At 52.2% G+C, this 13293-nt stretch overlaps 1 protein-coding gene across 1 annotated transcript in view; it reads left to right on the plus strand.

The window, feature by feature from the left end:
- MYH14 (myosin, heavy chain 14, non-muscle) overlaps positions 1 to 5079 on the plus strand; it is a 53927-nt gene extending 48848 nt beyond the window's left edge. The window contains exons 29-31 of the mRNA XM_008576024.1: positions 1759 to 1867; positions 3507 to 3679; positions 4256 to 5079. Coding sequence (XP_008574246.1) covers positions 1759 to 1867; positions 3507 to 3679; positions 4256 to 4409 — 436 coding nt within the window. The 3' untranslated portion in view covers positions 4410 to 5079. The remainder of the gene's footprint in view (positions 1 to 1758; positions 1868 to 3506; positions 3680 to 4255) is intronic.
- Positions 5080 to 13293: the final 8214 nt, after the last annotated feature.

The following is a 13293-nucleotide window of genomic DNA, read 5'->3' on the forward strand; positions in this document are numbered from 1 at the left end:
GTTCTCCTGATCTGGGCTTGGTGGATCTCACTCATGCATCTCTGCTCAACTGAGGGTCAGCTAGATGGATTTAGTCATCTTGACTAGGCTGTCATAGGTCTAATGCCTTGCCTGGGACAACTAAACTTAACTTGACTCTGCTCTGTGTGGCCTCTCATCTTCCAGTAGGCTAGTCCAGGATTGTTCATATGGCAGAGTCAAGATTCCAAGAGTGAAGGAAAGAGTTAAAGGTTTCTTGAGGCCTAGATTTGGAAGTAGCACTATGTCACTTCTGCCACATCCAGTTAACCAACACAAGTTATGTGGCCAGCTCAGATTCAAGGGAATGGGGAAGTAGATATCACCACTTGGTGGTAGCAGTTGCAAAGTCATATTACCAAGGGTGGAGATACAGGAAGGATTGAGAATTGGGACCATTTTTTCTATCAGTCTTCCTAAAAGAGGAATTTCTTTTCCTCACATAGGATGTCAGGAGCCAGGCAGCTGAAAGATGGTAGGGCTGTGGGTCAGCATCTGTGCAGATACTTTGGTCTTTCCCTCTTGGTCACAAAATGGCTGCACTTCCACTAAGCATCACACCCACACACACCCATTTTCAGAGCCAGGAAGCAGCTGCAGTATGGGGCTGAAAGAGTTTCCATCTCCAGTTGTTGAACAACCAGGAAGAGCCCCTTAATGTTCCCAGTTAAGAACAACTGTGCTAGTAAAACCAACAGAATATTTATTATTAAGCTTAATACATGTCACTCTTCCAATACAATATATTTTTCTATGGCTCAGTACAATTCAGCAACAATAGTTACAGAAATACAGATAGTTCCCACTAATTGAGCACTTAGTATATATATATATTAGGTGCTGGACTACCTGTGTATACATACGATATCACATAATCCTTGTGAGAGAAGGACCATTGTTATCCCTATTTTATGTATAGGAAAACTGAGGTCAATAACTTTCTGTTCATTATAAATTACCCAGTCTCAGGCATTTTGTTATAACAGCACAAAATGGACCAAGACACTCTGAAAGCCCAAAGCTCCGTCAACCATCTCTGGGTGTCTTCTCTCCATCTCACTCACACACTTTCCCTGGGCAAGCTCATCTACACTCCGGGTTTCCACAATTGTCAACAGGCTGGTGTCTGCTAAATCTGTCTCCTGGGCTCCAGCCTGGTTCAGCCCTGGGCCCAGGCCACCCAGCAACCCTGGAGCCCCCCAAACCCCTTCCTTAGGGGTTTTTATAGGATCCTCATTATGTAGGCATGATTGATTAAATCATTGGCTATTGGTGATTAACTCAAAATTCAGCCTCTATCCCTTTCCTGGAAGTCAGGGGTGGGCCTGAAAGTTCCAATCCTCTAATCACATGGTTGGTTCTCCTGGAACTAGCTGTCCAGGAGCCCCAGCCATCAGTCATCTCATTAGCACATGAAAAGACACATCCTGGGGTTTTAGGAGCTGTGCACCAGGAAACCGAGATGAAAATCAAATAAATATTTATTGTAAATCACAATATCACTGGAGACATTTTTAGGAACATCAGATATCTTAGTAGAAGCCAAGGACGTAGATACCCTGGAGAAGGGAGCCTGGGTGCCAGTGTCTGGCCAGAGTAGACCATGGGAGCTGGTTGGGGGATGGGAAAGAGGGAAGAGGTCAGTCCAAGAACAGTATGACAACCACTGGACAAGGCTATGGGGACAGAACCCTAGATTGAACACCTCTCCTGAGGAGGAATCCTCATTCCTCTCTTCAGAGAACGCATCCTCTCTGGTAAGCTGGTGCGCAGAGCTGAGAAGCGGCTTAAAGAGGTGGTGCTCCAGGTGGAGGAAGAGCGGAGAGTGGCCGATCAGCTCCGGGACCAGGTAAACAGATGACATCATTAGGGAGCAGTGGTGAGTGGAGAAATAGCTCAGGCCATCTCAGGAAGTAGTGACCCCACCAACACAAGAAGTAACATGCAGGTGCTGAACTGGAACTCAGTGCAGATACCATCCTGGGTATCAGCAGAGGGTTGGAATCAGTGCCTTTGCAATACATAAATTCTGGCATCTAGGAAGGGCCCTGGTATGGAGGTGAGGCAGCCAGGATAGGAAATAAGTTAAACCCTACTCAGAAATTAGACCAGGACTGAAATAACAACAGATAATGTTTATAGAGTGCTTTCTATTTACCAGGCACTGTGCTAAAGAAATAGCATGTAGTACATTTTATTCTTATCAGATCCCTATCAGGTAGAATTTATTATTTCTACTCTTATTCATGTAAGGAAACTGAGGCACAGAAAGGTGAGGTAACTTTGTTTAAAACTATTTAGTTAGTAAGAGGTGGGGTCAGGATTCAAACCCCAGCACTCTTGCCCCAGAGTCTGTGCCCTTAATTATTTATTGAACAGTTACTGTCTCAAGCAACTACTTTTTAAAAAAATACCCACTTGCATTTTCTCACTAGCCCCATTTCACAGATGAAGAAACTGAAACTTTAAGAGGGACTATAGTTTTCATCAAAGTCACAGAGTTATTAGGTGATAAGCCTGGATCAGATCCCAGGTCTGTCTGAAGAGACAGAGCCCTTGTGCCCTTAAAAGCTCAGCTGTGCTTTATTTGTCATTCATTCCACAAATAAATTATTGAGCACCCACTACTGTGTAGCCAGGCTCTGTGGTAGGCATTAGGAATATGGATGTAAATGAGACAGGAGATCCCTGCCCTCATGGAGCTCACATATTCAGCATAGGAAAAGACACAGTAAACCCATAAACAAGCAAAGGTAATTACAAATTGTGACAAGGGGTATGATGAAAAGAAGAGAATGAAGAGAGGGGAAGAAATAGAGGATTGTGGAATAGTCTTTAGATTAGAGGGTCTTCCCCAGAGAGGAAGACCTCTCTGAAGAGGTGACATTTGAACTGCTACCTGAAGGGTGAGGAAGATCCAGGTAGAGGGAACAGCAAGTGCAAAGGCCCTGAAGTATAGAAATAAACTTGGTAAATTCAGAGCAAAAAGCAGACCAGTATGGCTAGAGAGAAGAATGGGGTGGGAGAGATGAATGATAAGAAATGAGGTCAGATCATGTGTTTTCCCTCTCTGGAGAAAGAAGTTGGCAAAGTTGGTCTGGTCAGTGGGTTTATGGGAAGAAGAGACATGGACTAAAATAAGACTCTGCAGGGCCTGGAATGCCAGGCTGAGGGGCTAAGACCTTATTCCAGGGGTATTGGGGAGCCACGAGAGAGTTGTGAGCAGGGAAGGGCAGGGTCAACTCTGGGTGTAGGGAGACCCTTCTGAGGCCATGTGGGGAACTGCTTGGAGGGGAGAGACTGGAGGCTGGGGTGGAGGCTGGCATAAGGGTCTTAAGGGGAAAGGACAAGGCCTGAACAGAGAGCAGGGGATGGAGCAGAGAGAGTCAGGGGCAGGAGGGATGGGGCTGGGGATTAGTGGGCTGTGGAGAGGGAGGGGGTGAGTACAGCACCCTGAGATATGACCCGGTCCCCCTGATCCTGCCAAGCTGGAGAAAGGAAACCTTCGATCGAAGCAGCTGAAGCGGCAGTTAGAGGAGGCTGAAGAGGAAGCTTCCCGGGCTCAGGCCGGCCGTCGGAGGCTGCAGCGTGAGCTGGAGGATGTCACAGAGTCAGCTGAGTCTATGAACCGCGAGGTGACCACGCTGAGGAACCGGCTCCGGTATGGCCTCCCACACATGTGCCTGATGGGTGGGCAGCACCCTCACTCTGTAAACCCTAGGGATGCATGAGGCCAGGTCCTTGCCAGGCGCAGCAAGATGGAGAAATGGGGTCCATGGGTGTGTGGGGGTGTGGGAACAGGAACTGTGTTGGGGGAGAGCCAGACCCAAGGTAACTTCTCTTTCTTCCCACCCCTCTTTCTCCTTGTCTCATCTCTGTGTCCTCTATTTTCTGGCTTTGTACCTCAATCTTTCTGTCCATTCTTCATCTCTTTCCATCCCTTTGTCTCTCTGTCCCCCATCTCTTTCTACCCCCACCATTGCCCTCTGTCCATCTCTCTTCTCCTGTAATTTTGTTCTTTCCCCATCTCTCTCTCTCTATGTCCCCCCGTCCCCCACCTCCCCCCATTTTATCTCTGTGTCCTGTCTCTTCTTCTCCCCACAGACTACCATTGCCCTCTGTCCATCTCTCTTCTCCTGTAATTTTGTTCTTTCCCCATCTCTCTCTCTCTCTATGTCCCCCGTCCCCCACCTCCCCCCATTTTATCTCTGTGTCCTGTCTCTTCTTCTCCCCACAGACGCGGTCCCCTCACCTTCACCACACGCACAGTGCGGCAGGTCTTCCGACTGGAGGAGGGTGTGGCATCCGATGAGGAGGCTGAGGAGGCAGAGCCGGGGTCTGGGCCACCACCCCCAGAGTCTGACAGCCCCCCACCAGCCCAGTCCCAGTGATCTCACCCTGCACCCAGATGCACTAATGGACAGGGCCTGGGCCCATCCCTCCCTTGCCCCCATGGGCACCTATCCCAGGAACTCTGCCCTCTGCCTTATTGCACTTTGGAAATGGTGCCACCCTCTGGCACTTTGGCATTTATCAACTCCACCCTGTGCCCCCTGAGATCTCCCATCAACCAATGACCCCTAAACACAGAGGAGCAAACCAGGTAGGGAGGCAAGGACTGGGCTCTTTTGCTTGGGGGAAGATTGGATGTAATTGGCAAGATGTGGCCCCATCAGCTCCCTGTCCTTTCTTCAGTTGTTAATGACCTATATATATTAGAAAGGGAGCAAGGTGGGCTCCCCATTTGCTCTGCTCCTCTCTGTCTCTGTCTCTCTGTTTGTTCCTCTCTCATGGTCTGTCTTTCTCTCTAAGTCTCTCTCCCTCTCTTTCTCTTCTCTCTCCATGTAACCGCTCTCCTCCCTCCATTTCTGCCCCCACCATTGAACTTCTAAGTGACAGGCCTCCACCAGCGTTGGACCCTTACAAAGGGGTGGGATAAGGGCACTCCTCTCGTTTCCTCTCCCTCCCCAGACTCTGCTCTCCTATCTGGATGCTTTGTGTGATCTTGTTTGGAGTTTGCTGTGGGATCTGGAGGAGTCTCCCTTACACTCTCAGCCTCCAGGCTCTGGCGGAAATAAACTTCAACCTCCAACTGGACCCTTCACTGTGGCTGTGTATGTGTTCCTGCAGGGGGTCTCTTGATGGGGTGGTAGGTGGGGGAGACTGCTGGTTCCAATCACAGCTGCAACATGTATGGGGACATCCTGTGGACCAGGCACTTAACACAAAATAATTCATTTCCTCTTCACCCCACCCTCGAAGATATTCCCTCCATTATACAGATGAGGAAACTGAGGCTCAGAGTGGTTGTGTCCTTCACTCCAAGCCTCCCAGTCAGTGAGTGCCAGAAGGGATGCGTACTCAGACCAACTCTCAAGTCTTTGCAGAAAAATGAAAGCAGTGACTGTTTATGCTAGGCACTGTGCTAAGTGAATGATGTTTGTCCCAACCCTGAGCACAGTATTAGAGGTATAGATTTCATTGCTCTCCATTTCCTAGAACAGTGCGTGGCACATAGTAGGCATTCAGTAAATATTTGCTGAATGGATAAATCACAACCCCTCCTGTCCATTTAGAGAGGTGGAAACAGGTTCAGAGGAGCTGAGTGACTTGCTCAAGGACACACAGCTACTAAGAAGTTGCACCAGGGTCTGAACCCAGGCAATCTGGCTTCAGAGTCAGCAATATGGAGTGTGGGACCCTCAGTCCCTGAGCCCACACTGGGGACCCAGGTCCACCCCACCCCTGGGAACTAGCCACCCTCATCTAGGGGCTCACATTCCCCAGACTCATTTCTCACAGACTTTTCAGTTAAGGATATTGATCCCCATTTTGACCATCAGAGAGACTGAGGCAGGTACTTGTCAACCCCAAACAACGACATGAGAGCTGGTGGCCCAGGGGGTGTCTGGACCACCAAACCACCAAAGTCCATACCCTTGACACTTTAATACGAACCCACTCCTTAAGTCCCAATCTCTCTGGGTACCCCCAACCCATATCAGTAGGCCTTCCCATAAGACAAACAGGCAGAAACTTTAAATGAAAAGGAAACTTTTATTTTTGAGGAATGAGATGGTGGGTGGGAAGGGGACATGACACTTTTTCTTTGGGGAGGGGAGGTGACATGCGGCAGCTTCTGCATTGGGCGGTTCATGCACCCAGGGTGGGCGTGGGGGAGGCTCGGGGGAGAGGCCTTGCCAACCCCTCCCTCCCTGCCCTGCGGGTGGGCTAAGAAGACCCGCCGTTAGCACCAGAGTTGGACGATTTGTAGACCTCCCCTCCCCACACTGACTCCGGACCCCCGCCCCCATCCCTGAGAGCGCCTCCTCGCCACTCCCCGTCCCCCCCGGACAGGACAGGCCCGCCCCGCCCACAGTCGAGTGAGCGAAACTTATTGCTGTGCGTGCGTGTGTGTATGTGTGTGTGCGTGCGCGTGCGTGCGTGTGTGTGTGTGTGTGTGTGTGTGTGTGTGTGTACACACCCCATTTCCTTTATCCATCATCTGTTGTGCGTGTAGCTGCAGGCACCCTGGCGGCCGGCGGGGAAGGGGGAGCCGGACTTGGAAGTCGTCCCTTTAGCGCGCTCGCTCTCCCTCCCCGAATCCCGCACTGTTGGTTGACTTGGGGGACGAGGGAGGGGACGAGAATCACGTTTTTGTAGTTTGTAATGACTGTGGTTGTTTTTAAAAGCTGAACTAAAAAGCTGGGTACATGTGGCGGATTGGCGAGCGGGAGGGAGACCTTGAGAAGAGGTCAGTACCCTTTGGTAGAGACCCTCACCCCCTTTCCCCGCCCCATTCGGTTTTCGTGAGGCTCAGGGGAAACGGGGGGCTTTTTAAAGAAGTTGAACCCTTTGGCAATATGATCAGTCCCCACCCCATACCCTGGTGTCTGGATCCCCTAGCCCTTTGCCCGGCCCCCACCAGAACCCGTCCCACCCCTCACCCCTGATTCACCAGGGTTTAGGGCCCGAGGGAAGGATGGGGGGGACTCAAAATGCCCCTTGCATAGGAATCGTTGCATCAAGAATCGTGCTCAGTGACGACCCCCACCCACACTCAGGTGGGGTGGTGGATTCCTGAGGCCGTGGGAGCAGAGGGAGGGAGGTCGCTAATTCCGTGGGTCCCTAGCTACAAAAGGGGTCCGCTAAGGACCCTGGGACCGGTGTGGTCTCTGGGCTTGGGGGAGGTAGCGCATCCTTGAGCCAGGATGGAATATGAAAAATGATTCTCCACCAGTGAGTGTAGCGGGGCGAGGAAGGCTGGGGAAGGGCGGGCTGGGATCTCAGCCGAGTCGGGCATCTTGTCGTTTTCCGTGCTTCTGGTATTTCAGTGTCACTCCACTCGTGCACAGCCTCTACGATCATTTGTAGACTGCTTTTAACCTAAATAAACTGTCCCGGCCAACCAGCAATACCTGGATGTACCGCTTATGTGCAAAATGTGCACATTCAAGACAAAACTTAAAACAAGCGTTTGTCCTTGTACTGCTGAAAACCTGAGCACACCACCCAGGGTACAAATACGCCCCTCTGGGAAACACTGGTCTCCATTAAGAGGGTACCTTTTGGATACCAGTTCAGAGAAGGGGCTTTGGGGGGCAGGATTAGACATAAGAAGAGGGGTGCCCTGGGAAGATCTGATTCCTTGGGATTGCAGACAGGTTGAGCCTATCTTGGAGGTGGATGAGCCTGATGTTAGGGATTTGGGGATATCTGGGGGAGGGCAGGCCTGAGGATCTGGAGGTGTACAGGAAATGTCAGAGTTGTGGAAAAGATCTGGAGCATCCCAAAGGCTGAAACTGGGCTGAAGAGCTGGGTCAAATCTTGGAGGCTTGAGAAGTGCTGGGATGCAGTCCAGGGAATTTGGTGGGGGTGTTGGGGGGAGGGGTAGCATCTGTTTGCAGAAGTTAAGTCTCAGGTGTGTGGGGGGATTTGGGGGTGCAGGGTGCAAAGGTCAGTCTCAGGAATTCTGGGTACAGGTCTCATGTCCTGGGGATGGAATGGGGGTTGGGGAATCTTGTGTGCTAGGGCCAAATTATCCCAGGAATTCTGGGATGGGAGGTCTGGGTCCATGCAGCAAGAATAGAGGCCAGCAGATCCCTTGGGGGGACGGGAGTATGAGAGGGTGAAATCACCAGAAAGATCCTCCTAAAGGCTAGGTAGCAGCTGTCCACAGCCTACCCCCCTGCCAAATCGCACCCTCTGAGCTTGGCTCTGGTTTTGGCTTGGGTAGCTGTTCTTCCTTCTCCCACGTTGTTTCCACTTCCCTGTTTTTCCTTTAACATGTGATGGGTTGGTTGCTCTCCTGGGGTGAAGGGTAGGAAGCCAGGAGACCCTCCTGTGGCTTAAAGACCAGCCTGTCCCCCTTGAGGTCCCAGCCCTCTGCCCAGGCCACCACTTCCCTTGAACTTGTGGCATGCAGCCCCTGGCGGCTTATTGCTGAGGTGGAGTTGGCATAGGGGATCCAGGTTAGCGGAGGCATGCAGAATGTGTGTGGGAGAGGTGCTCCAAGATGTAAATGGCATAATTTGGACTTATTTACACAAGTTGATGGGAGGGGGGTGGTCTTATGGCTCATGGAGACCTGAGAAGGCTTTTTGGGGGGTGGAAGCTGGGGGATGGGCTTCAGCCCCTCCCCCTCCATCCTGGGGGCCCAGGTGAGGGGTTAGGGGCCCGGGGGTGTCTGCTGGCATCGTCATCTCGGTTGCATATTATTAATGACTTTTTGATTTTTTTAAAAAACCCTTTCCCCCACCCGCCCACCCCCAGCTCCTTTGACCTTCCGGGTCACCCCCAAGTCCCCCCACAGGGGGGAGGGGAGCGCTAGAGGATGGAGGGCAGGGTTGGGGGAGCGTGGCGGGCTGCCCGGGGAGAGCCAGGGGGGGTGGCAAGGGGTGCGAGGCGTAGGGACACCCCACTCAGGCCCGCGATGCTGCTCAGGCTGCGGGATTTCTCGTAACCTGGGGGGTGGGCAGGGCAGAAACACGGGAGGAAGCAGGAGATGGGGTACAGGGAGTCCAACAGAGAGAGACCCCAAGACGGGGAGAAAGACAGAGAGAGGAAGAGATGGTGGGAGAGGGAAGCGATACCCAGAGAGACAAAGAGAAATACAGAGACGGTGAGGGAGACAGGAAGGACGCAGGGAGAGAGAGACAGAGGGAGACAGTGGGACACAGACACAAAGACAGATGGCAAGAGACAGAGAGATGGACAGAGGCGGGCCAAGGAGATGGAGAGAAAGTGAACAAATCGGAGAGTCAGTCAGCATCAACGGAAACGGTTCAGACATGGGGAGAGGGAGAGACTCGGGATTAGGAGGCAGCGCGGCTCCCACCGAGCCTCCCCGCCCATCCCCACCGCAGGCCGCCCCTCTCCCACCTGCCCCCTGTGGGTCCCCTCATCTGAGGCATAAAGGTGGGGGCAGCGAGGCGGGATGGTGGCGGCAGGGGCGTGGGGAGGGGCTGGGGTGGAATGAATGTGGGGAGCAGCCATGGAGAGGGCTCGGCGCACTGGGCGGGATCTGGGGGGCTAGCCTAGTTGTAGGGAAAGGAGAGAGGCAGGTGGGGGCTGTGAGGGAGCTGCATGGAGTCAAAGCTGGCAGTGCCCTTGGGGAGTCAGAGAAAAGCCGCAAGAGCAGTCAGAGGGGCCAAGGGGCAAGGCTCACCCTGAAGGTTCTAAGGGGGCATCTTTGGAGGGTCCAAGAAGCCTCTGGGCTTCTGATGGGTGACGGGAAGGCTCTAACGGTGGCTAATGACAGACGGCTAATGGGACCCAAGATTGAGGAGCGGTGTGTTGGGAATGTCTTCAGAGTTCTGCCAGCGTGGAGGGGGGAATGTCTGTGGCTCTTCTAGGCAGTGCTGAGGGGACTGTTTGGACAAGGTCTTGACCGTACGAAGGGTTTGAAGGTTTGAAGCCCAGTATATTGGGGACATCCCCTCCCAGCCATTCCCAATTGCTAACCTGGGGGGAAGGGACAGGGGGGGACCGAGGGTCTCACGAGGTCTCAGGCGGTGACAAGAGCTGGGGACAGAAATACACAGAGTCACGGTGGAGGGAGGATGGCCGGGGGAACCCCCCAACACAGCCTCACTGTTGGGGGGACGGAGAAACGCCGGAATCTCTTCCTTCTCTCTGGTGTTTTCCGGGGCAGGGGAGCAGTGAAATGGGGTGGCCAGAGACATCAAATATGGAAGGAGCTTCCGGGGTGGCTGGGGGAGGGGATTGGGGGAGAGGTCAAAGGATGGCAGGAGGGAGGGGCTGGGGAGGAAGTGGGAACAACTGATGGGTGAGGGAAGCCGTATGAGGAGGGTCATGGTGGTGGACAGGCCAGGAGAAAGGGAGGGCTTTGAAGGAAGGAGGGTAAGGGGCAGGTGGGGAGGAAAGGCCGTGGTAGGAGGGAGGGCCATGGGGAGGTATAGAGGGGGAGAGGAATGGGGAAGGGAGGGTTCAGCCAGCCCCATCAGCTCCAGCCATTATTTGAGTTCAATGAATGGATTTTGGCGTCATAGGCAAGAGAAGCAGGGCCCTTCCCCGCCCCCCACCCCGCCCCACCCCCAACCCTCCTTCAACGAGATTCCCAAATCCTCCCCACCTCCTCTCCCCTGCCAGTTCCATGAGGGCCCATCCAAACCTAGGGGTGGGGAATGAAGGGTGATAACGGGACTGGGTGCAAGCAGGGGGGAGGGAGTAGGGGGGAGCAGGGAGAGGGGTGGGGGTGGGTAATAAAATGAAAGTGGAGGATGACGTGGGGGGAGTTGGTGAGGTGCAGGGATGGAACAAGAGGAGCCGCAGTCCCCTCTGGACTAGGAGTCCAGAAGCCTGGGTCCTTTTCCCCATCTGCTGTGTGGCCGGGGGTTGCTCATGGCCCTCCCTGAACTTCTGGGAAATACGGGGCTTTAGACAAGGCCATCCGTGGGGGCTCCACAAGTTACTCTATGGCATCTCCTTAGGCTTGGAACAGGGATTCTTTAGGGTGTGTCTCTGTATTTTGGGGGCTTGCGGGGGTTGGGGGTGGCTGGCCAGTATAGGGACGGAACACTGGACCTTGGCGTTATCAGCACCATGCTCTCGCCAGCTGAGCTAACTGGCCAGCCCCTGTCTCTGCATTTCTAAGGAAGATTCCACAGGTATTTGTTGAATGACTATGTGATGGATCAAATACTTCTAGGTGGCTTCCCATTGCATTTAAGATAAAATCCAGCCTCTTAGATCTGGCCAGTTAGCTCGGTTGGTTGGAGTGCTGCCTTGTAACCCCACGGTCAAGGGTTCCAATCCCCCTATCAGTCAGCCATCTCAAAAAAAAAAAAAAAAAAAAAAAAAAAAAAAAATTTTTAAATTCCCAAAATGGGCAGCCGGAAAAAAAAAAAAAAAAAAAATCCAGCCTCTTCATGGCCAAAATGCCCTTCATGACCTTTCTCCCTGGACCCCCTCTGCACCCCTCTCCCCTCAGCTGCTTGGCCCCAGCCACACTGCCCTCCTTGCTATTCCTCTAACAAACCAAGCTCATCCCACTCAGCACCTCAGGGAGTTTGCACTTGTTTCTTCTGCCTGGCTGGCCCTTTTCACCTTTCAGGTTTCATGTCACCTCCTCAAAAAAGCCTTTGCAGAGCTCTTATCTGAAGTGACCAAAATAATTATCTTGTTCTTTTCTCTTTTTTTCTTAATTATTTATTTTCTGCTTCTTCCAATCTGGAGTTGGTAAACTTTTCCTGTAAAGGGCCAGACAGTAAATCTTTTTTGGCTACGGGGCCATACAGACTCTGTCCCAATTATTCCATTTGGCTGTTGTAGTAACAACAGTTACTGTAACAGTGGCTATGTTCTAATAAAGCTTTATTTATAAAAACAGCTGGCTGAACGATTTGGCCTTGGGTCATAGTTTGCCAGCCTCTGTTCTAAATTGTAAACTGTGATGGGAGAGTCTTGCTTTGTTCACTTCAAAATCTCCAGTGCCTGGAACTGCCTTCAAGAATTAGTTGCTGAATGAATGAATGGTTGAATACATGAATGAAATCAGCTAGGGGTTGACTGGTGTTGTTATGAGGATTAAAGAACATTTGTGAAATTCCTAGCATGTGATAAGGGCTTGGTGATGTTTGCTGAATGATTCATTTACTAATTATCTCTTCACTCTAACCCTTTCACCTCCCTACAGCTATCAGTCCCCAGCCCCATGCCTCCTGATCCCTGCCTGACTCTCTCTGCCTCATCTCTTCCTCTCCATCCCTACTGCCCTGGCCCCATTCAGGCCTCATCCTCTCCCCCTGGATCCTCCCCAGCCTCCTCCCTGGGCTCCTGACCTCCAGTCTCCCCTCTCAGTCCATCCCCCACTGGCCCCAGAGCTGCCCCTGTCCCTCCCTGGTTGACCTGCCTTCCCAGTCCTCAGTCACCCCTGCTTTCCTGACTTACCTCTGTTTACTAATCCCTTTCCCTCTAGGATCCAATCTCCCAGGCTTTGCTTGTGTGGTTCCCTCTAATCATTACTGTCTAAATGGGATCACTTCCTCTTGTTCATCTTTGAAGTCTCACCAGAAGAACTCTGGCACGTTCTGTAAGTCTCATTGTAGATATCAGAACTTTTTCCTAGGGCCGGCCCATGGCTCACTTGGGAGAGCGTGGTGCTGACGGCACCAAGTCAAGGGTTAAGATCCCCTTACCAGGCATCTTTTAAAAAAAACAAAACAAAACAAAACAAAACCTTTTTCCTGATGTCCCCCTCCCACCCCTGGGAGTTTTGCATGTTCTTCTTACTACATGTCCCTGTGCTGCCTCCATTTGAGCATACATCACCTCAAACAGTGACTTTCTAGGTCTGTGTTTGAACTCCCACTAAACTGGGAGCTCCTGCGGGCATGGATTTTGTTCATGGTTGAATTCCCCGGGCCTAGCACTTGAGACATGTGGGTGCTCTCTAAGTGCTGGCTGAATTCACAGTGGATTGGATAGGTGGCTGAGCCTTTCTCACCCCATCCTGCACCCAGAAGAGTGCCCTGGGTAGGCACCCCATTTTCCTGATTGAATTTTAAAAAACCAAGAGAGGAGGCAGGGAGAGAGATGATGGAGGTGAGGATGGGGGTCAGTCATGGGGGTGAGGTGGGCCAGTCAGGTGCAAGCTGTGGGAGGGTTGGGGTTAGTTTTGGTGGGTTAGTGAGGGGCAGGGCAAGTCCTGGGGCAGGTGGGTGTGCGGTCAGTGTCAGGAGCTGGGGGTTAACTGGATGCAGCTGTTCATAGCGAGGGGGCGGGAGTCTTGGTCAGTGGGGGCTAAATGTTCTC

Source organism: Galeopterus variegatus, unplaced genomic scaffold (assembly GCF_000696425.1).
Source record: "Galeopterus variegatus unplaced genomic scaffold, G_variegatus-3.0.2 Scaffold1274, whole genome shotgun sequence".
In the NCBI taxonomy this organism is placed as follows: domain Eukaryota; kingdom Metazoa; phylum Chordata; class Mammalia; order Dermoptera; family Cynocephalidae; genus Galeopterus; species Galeopterus variegatus.